This window comes from Corvus cornix, chromosome 1A, assembly GCF_000738735.6.
Source record: "Corvus cornix cornix isolate S_Up_H32 chromosome 1A, ASM73873v5, whole genome shotgun sequence".
NCBI classification, from domain to species: domain Eukaryota; kingdom Metazoa; phylum Chordata; class Aves; order Passeriformes; family Corvidae; genus Corvus; species Corvus cornix.
The window spans coordinates 72,565,774-72,585,843 of NC_047057.1; the positions used below are offsets into that span (position 1 = coordinate 72,565,774).

At 47.9% G+C, this 20,070-nt stretch overlaps 1 protein-coding gene across 1 annotated transcript in view; it reads left to right on the forward strand.

The window, feature by feature from the left end:
• CACNA2D4 (calcium voltage-gated channel auxiliary subunit alpha2delta 4) overlaps nucleotides 1-20,070 on the forward strand; it is a 121,576-nt gene that overhangs the window by 49,166 nt on the left and 52,340 nt on the right. Inside the window, exons 23-26 of the mRNA XM_010404121.3 lie at nucleotides 316-409; nucleotides 1,389-1,484; nucleotides 3,687-3,814; nucleotides 7,143-7,223. Coding sequence (XP_010402423.2) covers nucleotides 316-409; nucleotides 1,389-1,484; nucleotides 3,687-3,814; nucleotides 7,143-7,223 — 399 coding nt within the window. The remainder of the gene's footprint in view (nucleotides 1-315; nucleotides 410-1,388; nucleotides 1,485-3,686; nucleotides 3,815-7,142; nucleotides 7,224-20,070) is intronic.

The window sequence follows — 20,070 nt, forward strand, 5'->3', positions numbered from 1 at the left end:
TGGACATGGCACTCAGTGTGGTCTGGTTGGTCTGGTGGTATTGGGTCATAGGTTGGACTCGATGCTCTCAGAGGTCTTTCCCAACCTCATTGATTCTGTAATTCTGTGATCTTGGCTGTGACATCAGCTCCTGTGCTTTCCACCACCCAGGGTGCTAGGACCACTTCTCTGCCCTGTAATGGGAGGCCTCTTTTTTGTGCCACACTGATCCACTGTCCTGGACAGGCAGGTGTTCCTCACCAAGGGACTCTCTAAAACATCTAGGGAGAAAGATGTCTTTCTCTCCTGATTTTTGTTCTTCCTTTCTCTCCTTAGGTGATGAAGAGTTGGTCCAGGAAGTGCTGTTTGATGCAGTGGTCACTGCCCCCATGGAGGCCTACTGGACAACACTAGCCCTCAATATGTCCTTGTAAGTCTAGGAGAAATAAGTATGGGTAGAACACCACTAAAGATGCATCTCCAGATGCTGTGTGTTTATGCAGTGCCTGAAACAGTCACAAACTTTTGCACAGCATACAAGACCCTGTAGAAATAGCTCAAAAGCTGATAGAAATAGCACAATAGCTTTAGAAATAACTTGAAAAGCGTCTCTTGGGAGTGAACTCCAGTAGGCTGGGCCTCCTTGGGAGAGCCTTTAGTTTGGTAAGGGTTTTGCCAGCGGAGAAAGGGAGTTTAGTCTTGTCTCTGTTGGTGGTGCCTTCAGATTGAACCGCAGGCAGGTACTGCACAGGCTGGCTTCAGCAAACAACTTTCTGTTTTATTACTTCCAGTGAGGCACCTGTTGCTTGTGGTATCTTGTATCATGTCACACAGATCTTCTTCCAGCAGACAACGTGTTACTTACAGATACACGTGGCCACTGGCCTCCTGTCCCCATTTCAGTTCCTTGTATCCCTGCACCGACAGAAGCTGAGCCAGTGACAATCCTGCTAGGATACCCAATTATCAGCACAGCTTTAAACAGCTACACCAACACACCCTCTTCAATCACATTCTGCTACCCTGGCCATTCTCTGCATCCCTGATCCAGCCATTCTCCTTCTGCTGTTCCTCTCCTGCACTTCAGCCTCATGAGAGCAGCCTGGAGCAAAGCTAGCAGGGACAGAGGAGCTTATGGTCTACTTAAAAAAGAATGAAATAAGCAGACTTCAAAGGTTTAAATCTGAGGACAAGTCTTAAACCTGCCAGTTGTCAGCCAGTAACAACCTGTTGCCATTAGCAGGGAGGAGCCAGTATCACTCCTGGTGTAGGTGGGTTATATTGCAAATGAACTTGGGACCAGGTGTCCAGATGTAGCTTCGAGCTTGAAAGGCCCTCACCCTGGAGCAGGGATCACAGCTGTTCTTCTGAGAACTGTTTGCTTCTGCCTGTGTGTTTCTGTTCCACAGGGACACTGAGGCAGGTGTTGAGATGGCGTTTCTGGGCACTCGGGCTGGACTCATGAGGAGTGCCCTGTATGTGGGCTCGGAGAAAATTTCCAACAAGTAAGTCCCTAAACTGCATTAAGGGGTCTCTGTCAGTGTCTCTGAAGGGGCAGCATGAAATCACCACCAGCCTTAGAAATGTTTTTGGGGAGACCGAAACAGAATGGAAAGAAGCAACACCTTAATGGCATTCAGGCTGATTCACAGAGTCAGAGTAGGGGGCCTTTGTCTTCCTCTCTTTTTGAGTTCTGCTTAAAATACTATCCCCAAGTGCACTCATTTGAATGAAAACCTTCAACCATTCCCTGACTTCAGTCATCTGACACAGACAATGCCCACAGTTACTACATACCCCCAGGACCATTTTGCAGTGCAAAGGCTCTGCACTCCAGTGCCCCAGCGACATTGCAGCTTGGCTATGTTTGATCTTTCTGTCTCAATTCCTCTTCCAGATTTATTCTGTTCTGCCTCTTACATTGCCCACATCGCAGCAGCATCCCAGTGCCTTGCAGTGAGGCGTTAAGTGACGTGACTGACATCTGTCACATCCCATTCATTCTCTTGTCCTCTCCCTCAAGGCAGGAGTGTGTGTGCAGTGAAGGGTTTTGACGTGGAAAGGGTAGTTTGCATTCTGCTGCATTTTGAACACGAAGGCTGGTGCATGCTGCTGTAAGAAAGGACAGGTCACAGAGGCACACCAGCAGATGGAACAGAAAGGGACCATGCAGGTGGTGGTTATTAGCTTCTTGGCAGCTGTTTCACTGTCCCCAAGTTCCCCTAACATGAGTCCTACATTTAAGCTCTGCTGTGCCTGAAAGGTGACATTCTTCATGTGTTCAAAGCAGTCTGAACAATTCAGAGTAGCAGCCTCTGGCAACAAGGGAGAAATGCCGTGTGCTGCAGGAGGCTAACATGACTCCTGATTCCCCACTGCTCATCAGGAACAGCGGTCAATGCTTTAAAGAGGCACAGTCACCACACTGCAGAGACAGACCCCCACACATCCCACAGGAGCAGCTTCTGGAATCCCCTGAAAGGAAGGAATCATAAATGAGGAATTATCATTACGTCAAAATATACAGCAAAACAAGAGCCTGAAAACAAAGGGATTTGCCAGGCAAGCTGTATGAACCTCCAGGGAAGGAAATGACCTGATTTTCATGTGGTCTCTCCTGAGCACCCACTGCCTGTCTTGCCATGCCCCCACGATACATCCTCTTACCTTTGGAAGGACCCCTTTTCTCTAACACTTCAATCCCTGCATCTCTAGGAATCACAGAGTCATAGAATTTATTAAGGGGTTGGAATGGACTTTAAAGATCATCTGTTCCCGACCCACTCTGCCATGGGGAGGGACACCTCCCACTAGCCTGGGTTGCTCAAGGACTTATCCAGTCTTGAACACTGTCAGGGTTGGGGCATCCACAACTCCTTCAGCAACCTGTTGCAGCTTGCTCACCACCCTCACAGTAAAAAAATTCTTCCCAGTATCTTACCTAAATTTCCCCTCTTTCAATCTGTACCCATTCCTCCTTGTCCTGTCACTACAGTTCCTAACAGAGTCCCTCTCCACCTTCCCAATAGGCCCCCTTCAGATACTAGAAGGCTGCTAGGAGGTCTCTGCTCAAAGAGAGAGTCTCCCGAGGAGATGAGGATTTACCCACAGTTGCATAACCTTATGTTTGGGGTGGGTTGTTTGTTTTTGTAGGAGACTGCCTAATCCCCTTGCCTCCCCCGCTCCCCAGCCCCTGCAGTGAGCAATGGCCACAAGCCAGCCGCACCTGCTCCTCCCTCGCCCACCTGCTCACACCTGCCGCGCCTCATCCACGCTCCGGCGCTGCCCCTGCTCCTCGCGGGGTGTGCTGCCCGGTAACCCTCCCATCCTGCCCGGTAACCCTTCCATCCTGCCCGGTTCCCCTCCCGCCCGGCCCGGCCCTCAGAGCCCGCGGGCGGCCCGGCCCCACCGCCCGCCCCGGGGCCGCCGCCGCGGGCCTCGGCCGGGCCAACAGCGGCACCTGGCGGCGGCCGCGGGAGGCGCGGCGGGAGCGGCCGCCCCTCAGGAGCCGGGGAGGGCCCGGCGCTGCCCCGAGGGGACACCGGGGGACACCGGGAGACACCGGGAGACACCGTGTGCCCTCGCCCACGGGAAAGCCCCGGGCGATGAGATGCCGGCCGTGCACCCTGCCGCAGGTGTCCCACTGCGTTGTCCCGAGGAGGGCTGCCGCTCCTCCGCACCGTGAGCAACGTGTTTTCTCCCGGCAGGAAATTCCTGACACAGAAGGACAAGGAAAGTATCTTCACCATGGACCACTTCCCTCTGTGGTACCGCAGGGCGGCCGAGCATCCCCCCGGGAGCTTCATCTACAGCATTGTCTCAGAAGATGATTCAGGTAACGCCAGCCTGAACACAGAGCAGAGGGAAAGAGAAAAAAGCTTTTCACACCTTGCATCCCACAGCACGCCCATCCCGATCCCTTTATCGCTGCCTCCCGCCTGCTGGGAAGGGCTGAGACCTGCCCTCTTGGCGTTACCTTCGCACCAGCGTAGGGACAGAGAGGTCATGGCCACGATACCAATCACAGCGGAAAGATGAAGCTACAAGGTGTGGGGAAGGCAGTCAGGAATGAGAAATGCAGGGCTACAGGGGAGGGGAAGGATGGAAATGGAAATGGAAATGCAGGGCTCGGGTAGATGGAAAGGTTTAGGGAGGCAGGAGCTGGGGGAACGCAAGGTTTTTGCGGGGCTGGAAAACACACGAAACATGACAAGGGAACAGGAAAGGTGTTGCAGAAGGGATGAGACACATAGGTGTGGCCAGGCTTGGGAGGGAACAACATCAGCCCTGCTGGATGACAGTAACAGGTCAGGGTTTGCTGGTGAGGGACCAGCAAACAGTCAGGAAGTCTAAGTTTAGAGGGTATCATTTTTTCCATCACCGCTTTCCATGACAGGAAAGGATGGGTTTGTTATGGAAGATGATGGAGGAAAAGGGTGGAGGGGGAAGGCTCTTCCATAGCATTGGTGCCCTGCATCCTTCCAATCCTAGTACTAGAATATGGCATCTCTTGCTTGGCAAAGAAGTTCAAACGCTAGAAGAAAGCAAGGAGTGGCTTTTCAGTATCTCTTGCTTAGGGTGTTGGTTCCTGTGAGTATGCAGGGCCAGCCAGGACCTTCTCAAAGGCTGGAAGAGAGCAGAAGAGCCTAAATAGAAACAAGCAAAACAAAATACTCATGTGAGACTCCTCCACAGAAGGCAGAAATCCCCTCTGTGCTCCTCCCTGGCCCCTAGCTCTCCTCCTCTGTCACAGAGCTCGGCACTGTAGCTGTTAAAGCTTTTTGTGGCACAGTGGTGGGAGTCTGGTGGGTGGGAAAGCAAGTAGCAAAGAGAAGAAAACCAGCCTGGGAGGCAAGAGATGAACCAGGATGGAAAGGGAAAGGAATGGAAAGAGAAAATACTCGAAACCTACAAAAGCCTCTCTCTGCCCAGCACTCTTACATCTCACTTAAAAGGCAGGTGTGGAGAGATGGCAGGAGGGACCTTTTACTCCCCTGCAAGCCATGGCATCTGCTCTTTGGAATAGAGCATTGGTTGGAAAACCAGGCAGTGACACCCTGTGGGACTTCCCAGGGCAGCCATTACCCAGGCCACAGTAGTCATTGCTGGCTAAACATTGAGGTTGTGGCTTGCTGTGGCCTTCTTAGAAGTCATAGCTAGTTTGGGATGAAGCCAGAAGACAAGTAGCTGGCACTGTTCCTGGTTTCACATGGCCATGGGTCAGAAGCTTCAATCAAGTTCAGAGCCCCATTCACCTGGAAACCCTGCAGGCACATTGTAAGAAGTAGCACTTGGCCCTGAAGACCTCATGCCCTAAACTGTAAGGGAGATTATTAGCCTCTTTAGGGATGAGCAGTTGGGCTTAGAGAGACTGTGATCCATGGGATCACACAATATGCCTGGAAAGCGTCAGGAAATACTACCCAGTGCTTCTGAGACAGTGGTTCACTGTAAAGCACAGTCCAGGGCCTTCCTCGACATCTGATGAAGCAGGGCTGCCCCACATTTTAGCCAAAATAGGCCACCCAGTTTCTTACTAAATTCTATCAGATGCTGAAGTCCCCTTTTCATGTTTTCCACAAATCCCCTGCTGTTTCAGGAGGTTTTCATGGCAGATGGACTTCTAATCATCTAAGAAGGAAAACCCCCAAGAGCTCTCTGTTGAGGAGGAGACCAGCAGGAAATGACTGCAGGTCATCAGGATCATTTAGGCACAGCACCTCCTTCCAGTGTCCAGAAGTCTCAGAGATAAAAGGACAGCAGGGAAGCCTCTGCATGTCAAGTAGCACTGTTCTTACAACCCAGATTTTTCATGTGTTGGGCAGATTTTTTTTTTTCTAGAAAGCCTGTGTGTATTTTGCTTCTTTGTCCCATCCTAGAACAAGACATTTGGGGTTCACCATAAAGGCAGGATCATGCCCAAGGGATGTGGGCTGAGTATTTGTTTTGCAAGAGTTTTACCACTTTTGAGACACTTGAGCAGGTTAATCTGGCTTTGATCAAAAAACAAAGCCAGAATAGTCAGAGCTTGCAGGCTGAACTGTGGTAGGTGCTGAATTGTGCTCTGGACACACCTAGAATGATAAAGGCAGACGTGGAAAGCAGAAACAAATGCTGGAGTTGTGGGGAAGGGAAGAGTCCCTGACCCATCTGTCTAAGCAAGAGATTTCCACAGAGCACGTGAGGAGGGAAGCAGGTGCAGACTACATCCATCAGGCTGGCCTCCAGACTGTCCCCTGGCAGCTCCCAAAGAGGTGCCCCAGCTGAAGCTATCTAATCACTTTAAAAAAATACACAAAGGGAATCTGCCACATGGACAATTGCAGGCTGAAACAACTGCACCGACAAAGGGAGGTGGGGTTCAGTTGCTTGAGCCCATCCAGCCATGTGGTTTTAAATGCCCTGTGGGAGCTCAGAGGTCTGCACAGGGCTGGCAGATGTGTCACAGGACCTACAGAATGCTTACAGAAGTAGCTCAAGGAGAACTGGGAGACCCTGGAGCATAAGAGAGTTTAGGCAACAAAGTCCCAGAAGACTTTGTTCCTAAAATGGAGTGCACTCTGGAAGCACCTGGAAGTGCTGTGTCTGCAGTTTGAAGTGCTGGCCTGGCTTGGGTAAGAGTTAGACATAAGCCTGGCCTTCACTGTGCAAGTGGTGTTGGAATTACCTGTCCTGCTTCTCCTCTGTCTCCAGAGTTCAGATGGCACATTGAGCAGAACAGCTAAGAGAAGGCCTAAGAGAAGCTCCACATGCCCAAAATCGAGGAGGCCAATCCTTTACATTTTATCCCAGAATCATGGAACGTTTGGGACTGAAAGGGACCTTAAAGGTCACTTAGTTCCGTACCTCTTGCCATGGGCAGGCATGTCTTCCATGAGACCAGGTTGCTCGAAGCCCCATCCAGCCTTGGGTGCTTCCTTTATGCTGAGGATGCCACTTGTATCATGAGCCAGAGAGAAGAGAAAAAGAAAATCCACTCATAGTCCATTAGGCTGCTTATGTGTCTTGAAAGATGCAGCCGTCCAAATTCTGGGGTGTTTCAGAGTTGAGGCATATGTACACACTGTCCTGGATGGGAAAATGTGTGGGCAAGCTTCTCCTGCTGTATTTTACTCCTTTTTGGGGGTAAGTTAACCAAGCCTGCTGTATTTGTGTCTTGACAGAGGGAGGTGGCCTGCCAAAAGTGGTGACAGTGAGCACGGCTGTGTCTGTGTCTGTGGATGGGAAGATGGGAATTGCTGCAGGTAGGACACTGGTTTCTCTTTTTATCTTGAATGAAATGGCTGCATCTTGCATTCAGAGTGGGAGCTGAGAGCTGTTAGCTTGTCATTCAGAGGAAGTGACAGGAGCCACAATAGCTTGTGGTATTGAAAACTAGGCTAAACAGAGAATAATGGAACAGGTACTGAGTGGCTGACAGGCTTCCAAAAGGGAAACAGGCTGTTTGAATGGAAGCTTCCCATCTCCAGTGCTGGTGAATTGGGGATTGAGACTCTTTCTCTGGAGCATGAGTAGGTTGGGAAGTCCATGCAGGTTTAAAACTTTGCAGGAAAAGCTTTTGGCTTTGGAACAGCATCATGTTTATGTGTCTCCATTGTTATCTCAAATGAAAAATAACTTCTGCTGGTGGAATGGGCATGTTGCTAGATCTCCAACTCAGATCTACAGATTGCCAAACTTATTGTTGTATCTGAGCTTTAAACTCCTTTTGGCAGACCTTCACTAGACTGCACCTTCTTTTGGAAAATTCATACAGCACATTGTTTCCAAGAGAACCCCAAAGTTTTTGAAGAGTTGCTATTTTCTGTATTAATTGCTTCAGCCTTTACAGAAGTACACTGAACTCAGAAGCAAAACAGAGCAGCCATTCAACAAAACAAATCAACACTATCAGTAACCCTGGCACCATGCCCAATTTAACCACTCAGCATGGGAGTATTGGGGTAAGAGAAGATGCAGCTCCATGGAAATTTTTTTATTCCTGGAAGCAGTGACTAAAGGAAGAGATTGATGGAACAGGTAATGGAGTAATTATCACCAGAAATGTGCTGTGATGCAAAGCTTCTTGTGAAAGAATGGTCAGTGTTAATGGAACTTTGTATGGTGGAAGGAATGACCGATAAGAGACACCAAAGAACAATTTTGTTATAGGAGTATCCTATAGATAGGATAGGGAAGAGAGAAGGCCATACAGCAGATAACCTTCAGATCACAGAGTCTGCCACTGCATTTGCCTAGGTTGGGTAGGATACAATGAATGCTCTTCAATGCTACTAGCCAGTAAAACTATAGCAATTTAACTTCACCTGATGAAGCATTCCTTAATTTCCAGGATTTCACTAAGTTCTAGCTGACAGTAATAGTCTTTAATTATCACATGGGCATTGAGAAAGTACTTATAAGCTGAAGGATAGGTGTTAGGAAGTAGAACATTTCACTATGTTATACCCAAAGGGAGAAAATTATTATCAGGTCTGTCCAGAGACACCTGTGAACAGAGATAGTTTCAGCAAAGTTCACATCAATAGGTGCTTGGATGATAGAAACTGCTCCCAAAATTGGTACCACCTGACACTGTTATACCCAGCAGAAAATGAAAGAGCACTGAAACTGCACCAAGGGTCTCAGTACAGCACTGAAGCATTTTTCTAAGCATTAATTTGAGAGGAGAAAAGAACATTTTTCTTTTTAAAGGAGTTTGTTTTTCATGATCTTTTTCCTTCGCCATCCTGACCTGTGGATTAGAGCAGAGGCACAAGCAGTTCATCTGTGTTGTGGTTTAAGCCCAGCTGGAAATTAAGCACCACACAACCGCTCACCCAACCTCCCTCTCACCCCTCCACCGTGGTGGAACGGGGAGGAGAATCAAAGTAAAACTCGCAGTTTGAGATAAGAAGAGTTGAATAACTGAAAATAAAGTAAAATACAACAACAACAATGGTAAATGATAATGAATGATAATAAGGAAAAACAAGCAATGCACCATACAATTGCTCACCACCCACTGCCCCATGCCAGACCCCTCTTCCCAAGCCCAGACTGGTCCCCCTTCTGGGTAACTCCCCCCAGTTTATATACTGGGCATGATGTTCTGTGGTGTAGAATGTCCCTTTGGTCAGTTCAGGTCACCTGTCCCAGCTATGCTCCCTCCCAGTTTCCTTTGTTCTCCTCCTCACTGGCGGAGCACGAGACAAGGAAAAAAGCCCTCGACTTAGGATAAACACAACTTAGCAAAAACCCGAAACATCAGTGTGTTATCAACACCATTCTCATTATGAATTCAAAATGCAGCACTCTAACAGCTACTGAGAAGAAATTAACTCTAGCCTAGCTGAAACCAGGACAATCTGGCACTCAGCATAAATACAAGGAAGGAAACTTCTCAGTGGAAGCACTGGAGCAAGAACAAGTGCCAGGAGGATCTGCCCCTGACAGAGCCATTTCTCTTCTGTCAGCAGTGCTTTTCACAACCCCTGTGGAGATTTCCACCCACTCAGTTATGCTGAATACTGTCTGTGGACATGCTGTGAAGGGACAGGATCCTCTGCAGAGGGTGGAGGAAACAGCAGAGGATAGGGAAACAAATCGTGTTAAAACAGTAACAATAAGGAAAAAAATCTGTCATTTGAGGAAATGATGCAGAACCAGTTTTCTCACTGGCAACCACGAAGCTGAGACAGAGAAATGAATTTTAAATTGCTTTTGTTCCTTAAAGGTACCATGGTCCCTGTCACTAGCAGGTACTTCAGGTGGCCTGACCATAAGCATCTTCTGCTGCTCCCACACATGGTGGGTGTTCTTCATTCTTGGTTTCCTTTGCTCTGATGAAAACAACCCATCTTTGATCCATGGTATGGGTGGGCTAAATAACAGCATCAGGACAAATAGCATCTCCCAAAGGGTCCGAAGTTCCTCATGTCCCCAGCTGTAGCTTCCAAGGACTTCAGCAGGAGTGCAAGGGTTTGCTGAGATATGTCCCATGTGCTGGCTTGGGTGTCAGTTCACACCATGCTTGGGGGGGTTCAGGGAGCAAAAAGGTACTGTATTACCATTTGCTCTGTTTCCAGTAGTGAAAGGTTCATCATCTGAATCTTTCATACCAGCAGTCATTTAAAAAAAGGGCAATAACTAGTGGTCACACTGCCAATTGAAATACTGGTTTGTTTCTTGAGGATGTCAGCTTTGAGAGTAAGGATATAGATCTCACTTCATCTCTCCTCACAGTAATATCATCCTCCTGAGTGGCTAGATCCTGATTCTAGGGAACTTCATTCCACAGCAGAGGCTGCAGCAGAAATTACACTGGGCAGTGCTGCAACACCATCCTGGGTATGGGAGAGAGGTGAAGGAAGGGGAGGGAGCGTGGAGGCACAGAAGAGGCAATCAGAGCAGAATGGGATGCAGATTGGTGTTATTGTTATTCTGATGGCATCAGCTCTCAGTGGGATGATACCATGGTAATTTAAGAGTTATGATACTACCAGAAGTTTGGTACCCAGCATTGGTTCCCAGAAAGCCAAATATCTGTGTAGACTTGTAGTTTCTGAACAAATGCAGCCACAGTTCTGTAAAAGGGGAACAACAGAGACTTTTTAAGTGCCCCTCTAAAAGAACAAGTGGTATGAACTGGCCTGTCATTCTGTCACTGATCATTACAAACACTGTCACTTGTCTGACTTGGTGCTTGAGGGGATTTGTAAGCACTTTGAAATGTTCACTATGCATGCAGTGAAAAATTAAGCTGCAGGATTTACAGCCGTGCTCATGGGGAGGGAGCACCCCCAGTGCCCCTCTTGGGGAGAATGTCAGTGACAGGGAGTGTTGGGCCCCTTTTCTTCTGGCAGATGAATGGCAGTGCCCAGCCAGGGCAGAGTAAGGCAAACTGGTGAAATCAAATGTCCAGGAAGATGACAAAGGCCTGGCTGCTGTCAGGGAGTGAGGGAGCAGTCAGATGGTATTAGAGAGTTACAGTCTGGAGGGCTGAGAGAAGGGATGGAGGGGGAAGCCCAAGGGCCTCCTTCCTCCCGGTTCAGTCTGTCTTAGCTCAGTGGGAAATCCCATAATGGGTTTGAGGGGAAGTCCAAGCTGCACCTCTTGCCATTAGAGATGCTCCTCCATGCTCCAGGTGGAGAGGTGGCCAAATTCAGGAGGGAAAAGCATTGTCCTTTGCCCTGCCCTCGCCTCCCCCCTTTCATCCATCCCTCTCCTTTCCCCATGGGCCTGGAAGGGGTGCACAAGGGGTTCAGTGTGCACACAGATTTCTTGGAGGACATGGTGGAGCCAAGGCAGGGTCCACTTGTATGAGCTGAGTTGGTGTGGTCTCTTTGGTGGGAAGCCACACAGGCAGCCCTGGTTTGACGATACCCATTTCTTGGAATGAATATTATCTACCTGCTTTATTGTGCTTTGGCACTTCAAAGCACTGTGCAAACATTAAGTAATGCCTGGATGATTAATTATAGTTAATTAGAAGGCAGCTATTCTCCTGGGATGTCAGTTCAGTACCTTTCACGCACACTAACTTCGTTGGAAATGAGAAATAAGGAATGTTGATGGCATTCTCCCCAAGCCATGTCCTGCCCCAGATAGCACTGTCATCTGCTCCCTCCCGTGAGTCAGTAGCCTGGGGCTTTCTGATCCCCAGGCTGCAAGGCAGAAATCACATGGAGTTGCTGACAGAAGCTTTAGTGATTTAAAGCCCCAGTGAAACCGCTGGAATCTGTGCAGGAGTTCAGCTGTCACTTTGGGCTGTGGATGACGTCTCTTTCATTGCCTGACCTTCTTGCTGTTCAACTTCCGTGGCTGTCAGCTGGCTGCCAGTCCCCACAGGGACAGGTAGGGTGAGGTTCCCTGCCATGGTTGTCATGTGTCAGGGGTGGGAAACAGACAATGGGGCATGCACATGGTGCCCAATAAAAATAATGCAAATGGGAGGTGTGGGTTTATTTTATACAACACTTCTCTCCTCTGTTTGTATTGGAAGTTGCTGTTCTTACCAGCAGTTATTGGACCACAGTGAAATCGTTATCCCATGACACCAGCAATTCATGCAGATGGATTTGGGGAGAGCCCTAGGCAAACTCAAACCAGGGGCAGAGAAGAGAAATGTTGTCTCTGTTTTGAAGACAGAGTTTTGGGGCACTGAGCTATCAAGACCAGTATTTTTACACGAGCTCTGTACTCACAGCAGGAGCAGATTTTAAAAATGTATTTTGATTTTTTTTTTTTCAAAAGAATTTGAAATCAATCAGTCTGAAAAGCAAGTAATGAGGAGTAATTTTGCCATTTTACCTCTGGTTAGAATCCAGCCTCTATCAGTCTGATGGAAGCTCTTCATTTGAAAAGCAATTCCTGGCCAGCTTGATGTCTCTCCTCTTCCTTGGTCTCCAATTTTGGCTACCTGCTGTCTGCTACCAGCAAGCAGGAACAGGAGGTGCAGGTGGCTTTTTCAGCAGGACTGTTGCTGTGGCATTTTTCAAGCTAATCTGCACACAATTCTGTATTCCTACAGTTTTGTTGCTTGGATGGATAAAACATTTCAACCTTCTCTCTGGAAAGTGCCAGTAGCATCAGCAGAAGCTGTTAAAATGCACGGAAATAAGCTCTAATAGCATAAGCCCCTTTTCCACGGAAATAGCTGCATATAAACTGGAGAATTAAAATTATTTCACTAGGCTGGTTCGGAAAGCAGCATTAAGATACCCATACAAAATATGAGGGTAGCTGATCTCTTGAATGTGTGCTGCAGTATTCACAAGGAATGCTGTTCCTCTTTTCATGCCGAAGGTTGTGCCAAAGTTGTCTCAGTGCAGAGACTTCCGTGAGCTCCTGAGGCAACACCAGGTGCCTTTATGGAAATCCTGGTCCCCCCGGCGTGCAGTGGTAGGATGGATAAAAAGAAGGAAGACAACTCATTTTCAGCCCATCACCTGCTATGTCTGGTCTCTTCCTGGTGCCAGCCCCTCCTGGCAATCCCGCTAGCCCGAGCAGTTTCTCACGTATCCATTTGATCCAGCAAAATCAGAGACATCTGAACAGGCTGTGCCCTGGAACTGAGTCACAGAAAGTGTTAGGGGCACTCGTAAGACAGAAATGCTGCTGGTTTTAGTGCTGAGAGCAGCTGTGCTGTCTCCACCTCTCAGCACATCTGTCTGGGGGCTGTTAGCAGTGGGTACACATTTGGCTGCCCTGAGGGTTGAGCCAGTATCCCCATGGCATGGGGCCATTGGTGTGCCAAAAGCAGTGTCTCTTGCACCCTTCATCCACCCGTCTGCCTGCCTGCCTCCCATTGCATTCTACTTACACACTGAGCCCTGGGGGACACCTGCAAGCACACAGGCTGCTTTTTGGGGTGTTTCTGGGGCCCACACAAGCTGTTCTATGAGCCAGACAAAAGGGAGGTGGTTGCATCATTTTGCACTGGCTCTGGTCTTACAAACTTTGCCTTTCGTCAAGGTTTGGCATCAGTGCTGGGGCCACATGGTTCCCTTTTCAGAGCTGATTATCCTCCAGCTGGGTCAGTGAACAGGCAGAGAGAGCAACATCTGCCTGCAGAACTCCATATAGATGTCTCCATGCATAGACAGTAACTGGGGACAAGAGGGACAAATAAGTCTATTTTGACCTCAAAAGAATGCTAAAAATAGTCACGTGGGGCATCTTTCATAGCATTCTGCTCACCCTGGCTGGACCTTAGCAAATTCCTTTTCTTCCATGGTGTGTGTGCTGCCTGCTTAGGCTGTAAGATCTTCAGCACAGGGACCATGCCTCCTCCCTGTGTGTGCAGACATTGTCTATTGCCTTGGGATGCGTCCTTGTCTGGGGAAAAAATCGAAGACAATAGCCAATTTTGTAGAGTAAATATTCCTTTGTAGGCTCTGCTGAGTGCCTGACTATGTACACTGCACCACTTACCAGGGAAAAAGCATAAAGGGGTGAGCCCTGCCGTCCTCAGCCCATGCAGGCAGTGCTTCACCCAGCACAGACCCTGTGGGTAGGTTCCTGTGCCCAGGCCCTGCCCTCACCAGCCCTCTCAGGGAATTTTCTCAATGGGACCCAAACAAAAAATTGTGAGCAAAGAGTTTTCCCATTTGGGGTCTGGTGAGGCATCTCTCCAGGACATCCTCAGTCCCGGAGCCTGTTCCAGGCTGGAGCTCCAGCCCAGGACCCCATTCTTGCCTGTGCCTAGCAGAAATCTGCTCACCCAAGGTTATCCATCACCGCCGCCTCTACAGCTCCTCTGATTGCCATGGTTGTCACTCTTGAAGCAAAAGGGGCCCTTGACACTGACTCAGGGGAGACTTGCATATAGCTGGATTTTTTAGATTGGCACCCAGCGCCTTTGCCATGTTCCCTTTGCTTGCAAATTATTTGATACCATTTTAATTCTGAGCCGAATTAGAGCAGTGCACGGGTTGCCATAGCAACCATTTCCTTGTGCCTTTTGGTCTGACTCATTGCAGACAATTACTCTTGCGCTCCAGGATTCACAGATGTGATAGGAGAAGAATCATGTGCTGGGCTTTCAACTTCTTTTTGCTTTTAATTTCCTTCCCAGCCTCTCTTCCATTAACTCCTGCCTACCCAGCGTCAGCAGGGCCCTGTATCCCTGCACAGAGGTGCTCGTGGGAGTGCGTAGGATGTGTAGATAAGCGATGTGTGAGGGGATTTGTGCATATGTGTGTGCATCTGCATACATAAACAGCTCCTGTGCGGTGTGCTGTGACATCCTGGGATCCCTGTCTGCACATCTCGCTGGGGACGTGCACAGACACTCAGAACCACTGAGCAATTTGCACCTATTCCTGTCTGTGGTGTTTTCCAGGTAGGTCCAGGATTGATCCCTGTGGCCATGCAGTTTTACCCAGTGTGCAGGGGCTGTCAATAAGCACTGGGTATTCAGGGGGACTGACAAAGTGCAAGGGTCACGAATGGTGCAGGACCTTCCACTTGAAGCTGTGTGAAGATCCTCAGGCTGCCAGGCAAGCGGCACTGACACCCCTGACGCCACCCAAATCTCTGTGTGAATGCAAGGCCAGTTCATTACCCTGCTCACACCTATCCCCACAGTGCCCCATGTCTTTTATCCAAAATGCATGGAGTAAAGTGCTTTGTCTGTAGTCTTAGCCCAGGTATAGCTGATGTCCTGAGCTGTATCAGCACCTACAGCTCAGCAGAGGAGCAAAGCCACATGAGAAGATGCTGAAAAGGATCACATGAACTGTCTGTAGATGTAAGGATGAAGGAGCTAAATGTCACAGCAGAGGAGGTTATAGGAAATGTCTTGTATGATGGTGTAGCTTAAATTCAGCCAAGGCAGAAGCAGACAAGTTTTGCAGGGTGAGAACCGCAGAAACTTAGCAGATCTGAGTACAGCTCCAGCCTCCTCCTAAGATACATTCTTTTAACCACCAAAATCAGCCCAAATTCTTTTTCTCCTGCCCGACCTATTACCTAAGGCACAAATCTCCCCATCATAAGGCTTTGTAATGGGACTCTGACTGCCATCCCTTTTGCTTCACAAGACCTTTTACTTCTCTTCCTTTCTCTCACTGGGTTACAGAAACCCCACTGATAGGATCACAGATAATTCTGGTTAGATGGCCCCTCTACACTGCTGCCCTGAGTCTGTGGAGGGTGTTCTGCTGCTGGCTCCTGGCACTGCTTTCACAGGCAGCTGTGCAAAGTCTGGAGTGTGGGGAGGGAGCAGTTGAGCTTTTGGGGACAGTGTAGAGCCCCCATTTCTGTGAGGATCCTGATTCTCTTGCCCTCCATCTGTCTGCCATGACAAGCAACTGCTTAAGCTGGCTCTGCAGAGAGAGGCTATGTGGAATGGAAAAAAGACAGCAAAGAAGGCTGCCTAGCCCTGCCCTGCCCTGCCCTCCCTTAGAGGTCAGAATTGTAAGGATAAAGTGCGGATTGCTTACATATCAAGCTGAGTTAGACCTTGCAAAGGAGGTTAAAACAAACAGCATAATATTCTTCAGCTATTTGGAAAGAAAAAAAAAGAAAGAAAGAAGAAGAAGAATTAGGGCCACTTGTGGTCAATAAGAGTGAAGTTGGGATTAAGGAGTCTATAGTCTGAGCCAAAACCAAAGAAGACTCTCTGCCCAAGTTATTGATAAGGACAGAAATATCAGCCTTGGGGAAAGAAACAAGCTGACTACTGTGATTAAGCAGCTCAAGCTGATTAGTGCACTCCCAGTGCTGGGCCTGGGTGCTCTCTGGCCCTGGGAGAGCTGGCACATGGAAACACACACTTACAGCAAAGGGCTTTTTTCAGCTCTGCACACAGTGGTGACTCCGTGCAGTCTGGAAAAGTGAAAATTCAGCAGTTAGGACTAAAGAAGGATGAGAAATAAGTTTGTCAGTCTCAGACTTTTAAGTGTGACCTCTGCAATGTTTGTAGAACTTTAGAGGAGATCTTCAAGGAAAGTATAATTACTACCAAGCAATTAGGGGAAAAGAAAGTCAGGCTATATGAGTTTATCAGGGCTGGATAACACCAGGCCAAGCCAACAGCTTTCAGATGATTGTTTTCCTGGAAAACAAAAGAAATTTCAAAGGTCTCATCTCTGTATTTCAGTAAAGCATTGATACATGCCACATAAGAAACAATTAGTTAGACTGGAGAAGATCAAGGGAGGCAGAGGAGTTGTAAAAGGGAGGGAGGGAGAAGGCAATCTGGGAAGAGAGCAGCAGCAAGATCACCTGTTAAAGTCTAGCAAAAGGTTACTTGTTACACTCCCCGTGGTCACCCATGGGATTAGCTAATATTAACCTGAGACCCTGACTCGGATAGCTGTGGAGAGTGAGGGAGTATCCTAATAATTCAACACTAGAAGGCATTGCTACTACAGGGAAGGACCAGGATATTGTAGAGAAAGCCTTATTTGACCTTGGCAGGAGTACCAGAAACAGAATGAATTTCAGTAGTACGACAGACAAGGTCATATGCTTGACAACTAATAATAGAAATCTTCTGTAAGCTGGGAACTCTGAGAGATCTGGCAGAGAGCACAGCAAGCAGGACTAGAGGCAGTCTTTGTCTTCTGGGAACTGTTGAGCCAATTTTGCCAAGTCTCAGTGAGGATCTTCAGTGTGGATCATCAGCATAAGCTGTTTTGCTCCCTGATGCCCACATAAAATTCAGGGAACCATTGTCATCTGCCAAGATCTGTCCTGAGAACCTTGCTGAAAGGCAGATGGATGGACTTAATGGTAGACATACCCTGAGAAAGCTCAGGAAAAAAATGCTGGGATCTTCTGTATTAGGTGGTGGTGGGATGATGGTGAGTCACAGTGTGATGCAGTTATGGACAAAGCAAATGCCGTGCTAGTACTCAGGGAGGTGTTCCCAGTGGGAAAATACATTGATGCTCCTACTCAAAGCCCTGTGAGACCTCTCTCTAGTCTGTGTTACAGTTTTGGTCAAAGGAATACAGGCTGAGACAGGAGCAGACTGGACAGACAGATGATGAGAGGAAAAGGAAGTCTGACTCTGTGAGAGGAACCTGGGAGCACCCAGCTTCTTTAACCACATGCAGCCGAGGCCAGAGCAGATAGGATTGCTGCAATAAATGCATCTTGGGGGACACGGTTAAACTGAAGCACACAGTTGTATGGAGATAGTGTAGTATAGGCCGGCCAGCAAAACACTTAGGGTGCAAAACTAGAAGTGGGATTCTGTCTGTTAGAGTACTGCAGCTTTACCCAGAATCTGAGCATAAAGACAACGGCTTTAAGCTGGAGCTTGAAAAGTGTGTAAGAAAGTGGTGGTGCCTTGAATAGAAAGAGCTGAGACTCTGTTAGCCTGTCATCCCTTCACCAGGGAACAGCTGAAGTCCCGGGTGTCACCATGTCACAGTACAAAAACCAGCAGCAAGCAAGGTGAACACTCAGGGAACTTCCCACTCACTGCAGCGTTCCCCTTGGGTACAAGGCTGGGCATTCTTACCCTGTAGTTCACACACTCCAGGATTTTAGTCATGACTGAATAAAAAGGTGTTTGTTAATGCAGGTGAGAGTCCCAGCACAGCACCTGGGAGGCAGGAAGAAGCTAAGGCTGACCTAAACCCCTCTCTCAGCCTTTGATGTTGTGGTGGTTTCTCTTGAGTGCATTGGGTTTTGCAAAGTAAAGAATAGTGAGTAGAAAAACCCCTGCTTATGGTAACAAGCCCTTGAAAAGCAGATGGGGATGTGGGGGCTGATGTGTTTTGTGGCAGCTGAGCAGTTGAGCAGACCAGAGAAGGGAGAATCTGAGAAGCAGCTGGTCAGAGGCACTCTCTGAAAAGGGGATGATCAGTCACAAGAAGATGAAAATAAGGGGAAAGAGAAGGAATAACTGGGGAATCCAAGACATTTATGTCCAGTGAAAAATATGTGAAAAATAACCATATGAGGCCATGAGTGGATGAAAAATTGGAAAATGCTGGAAGGGGATCATCCTTTTAAATAAAGGGCTAGATTTTCTCTTGCCAAGAATTGCATAAATCTGGAGGTTCATGTTTAAAATGCACTGATTTTGTACTACTGTAACGGTGGTTATGAGTAGGATCAGAACCACTTACCCATAATCTGCCTCCCTCAAAATTACTTGTTAGGGTTTTGTCCTAGCATTTCCATTTGCCTCCATCTTTAAAGCAGGAACAATATTCACACAGCCTAGTGAGTGTGCTGTGAGACATTCTTTGGTGAGAAGGAGTAGAGAAAAGTGGCAAAAGTCATGTAGTGTCTACAATATAGAGCACAGACAGTAGTGAATGTGGAAAATACTTCTAAAAGGAGGAGAAAAAACTGGAAGCAGTGTGACAATAGGCTACAGTGTTGTTCAGAGGTGAGGGAATGCTTTCAGTGAAAGGCTTAATGAACTCAATCTGCCTATTGTACCTAAAAGAAGACAGAGGTTATTTGATTTAGAGTATAAAGTGCCTCCACAGAGAGAGCTGCTGGTTACTGAAGGTTCATTTTTTTAATCTAGGGGAGAGAATAACAGAACCTGTGACAGAAAAACCAAACAGATTGAAATGAGTTAGTAAACGTGAATGCTAACAATGACCATGAATAGGTATTGTCATAAGATACCGAGGGAAACAGTATTTTTCCCTTTCTTGAGTGTTTTTCTAATCAAAGGTAGATGCCTTTCTGGAAGATTCGACTTCGCTGCATGTAAATACTGTTGGTATTTCTACAGCATAGCTTCTCTAATTTCTGTTTCATAAGCTAAACAGATTGAGCTCTTTAAGCCTTTCACAGGAAGGCATTTTCTGCCACCCTCAAATAATGTTTGTGGTTCTTTTCCACACAATTTCCAAGTAGCGTGCAATACACAGAAGGTCAGACTGGATGATCTAAAGTCCCTTCTGGCCTTTATATTCTCTGAATCTCTGCCTCTGTGAATTCATTAATGTTTGCAAGCTCCCAGAGAGCTGCCAAAGGCAAGCACTATAGAAATGCAAAGCACTGTTGTTACTCTGCATATTTCCCTTTGAGCTTTACGCGGGGCTGGTTGAATATCGCGGGGTATCGTCTGTGTGTATTCCCTCAAATGAAATACCTGCATTCCTCACTCCTGCAGTTGATTTCCTGCGGCTGTGCTAACAAACAAGTTTATTCCCAAGTTAGGACTCAGCAAAAGCAAATGTGAAGGGGCAAATCTCTGCGTGGAGCCCCAAGCAGAGAGCGGCACGTTGTTGTCCTGGCCCAGAAGCTCCACGCGAGGCAGAGTTATTATTAGCATCACGCTTTGCTTTCTCCTTGGATCCAGGTGCCCTGCACATGGCCTCTGCCTGGCTGCAGCACAGCATCACTGTGGGAAAGACAGATCTGGCCCTTGTTGGGTGCTTTTCCCCCATTCCCTAAAGGGAGCAAAGCTGTGAGGATGCTGCCTTGTCCCCATGTTTCCAGGGCTGCGACAGACGTGGAGAGCACCCCAAAATGACGCAGGAGATCTTTATTTACTCACATGTCATTCTGTAACTGTATTCATTGGTGAATGCTTGTTGTATTTCCCATTATTCTTGGAGGGAAGTCTTTTTGGTCCTCAGAAATCCCGTGCTAGGACTTGCATTTATCTGGTCAGAGGATAGAAGC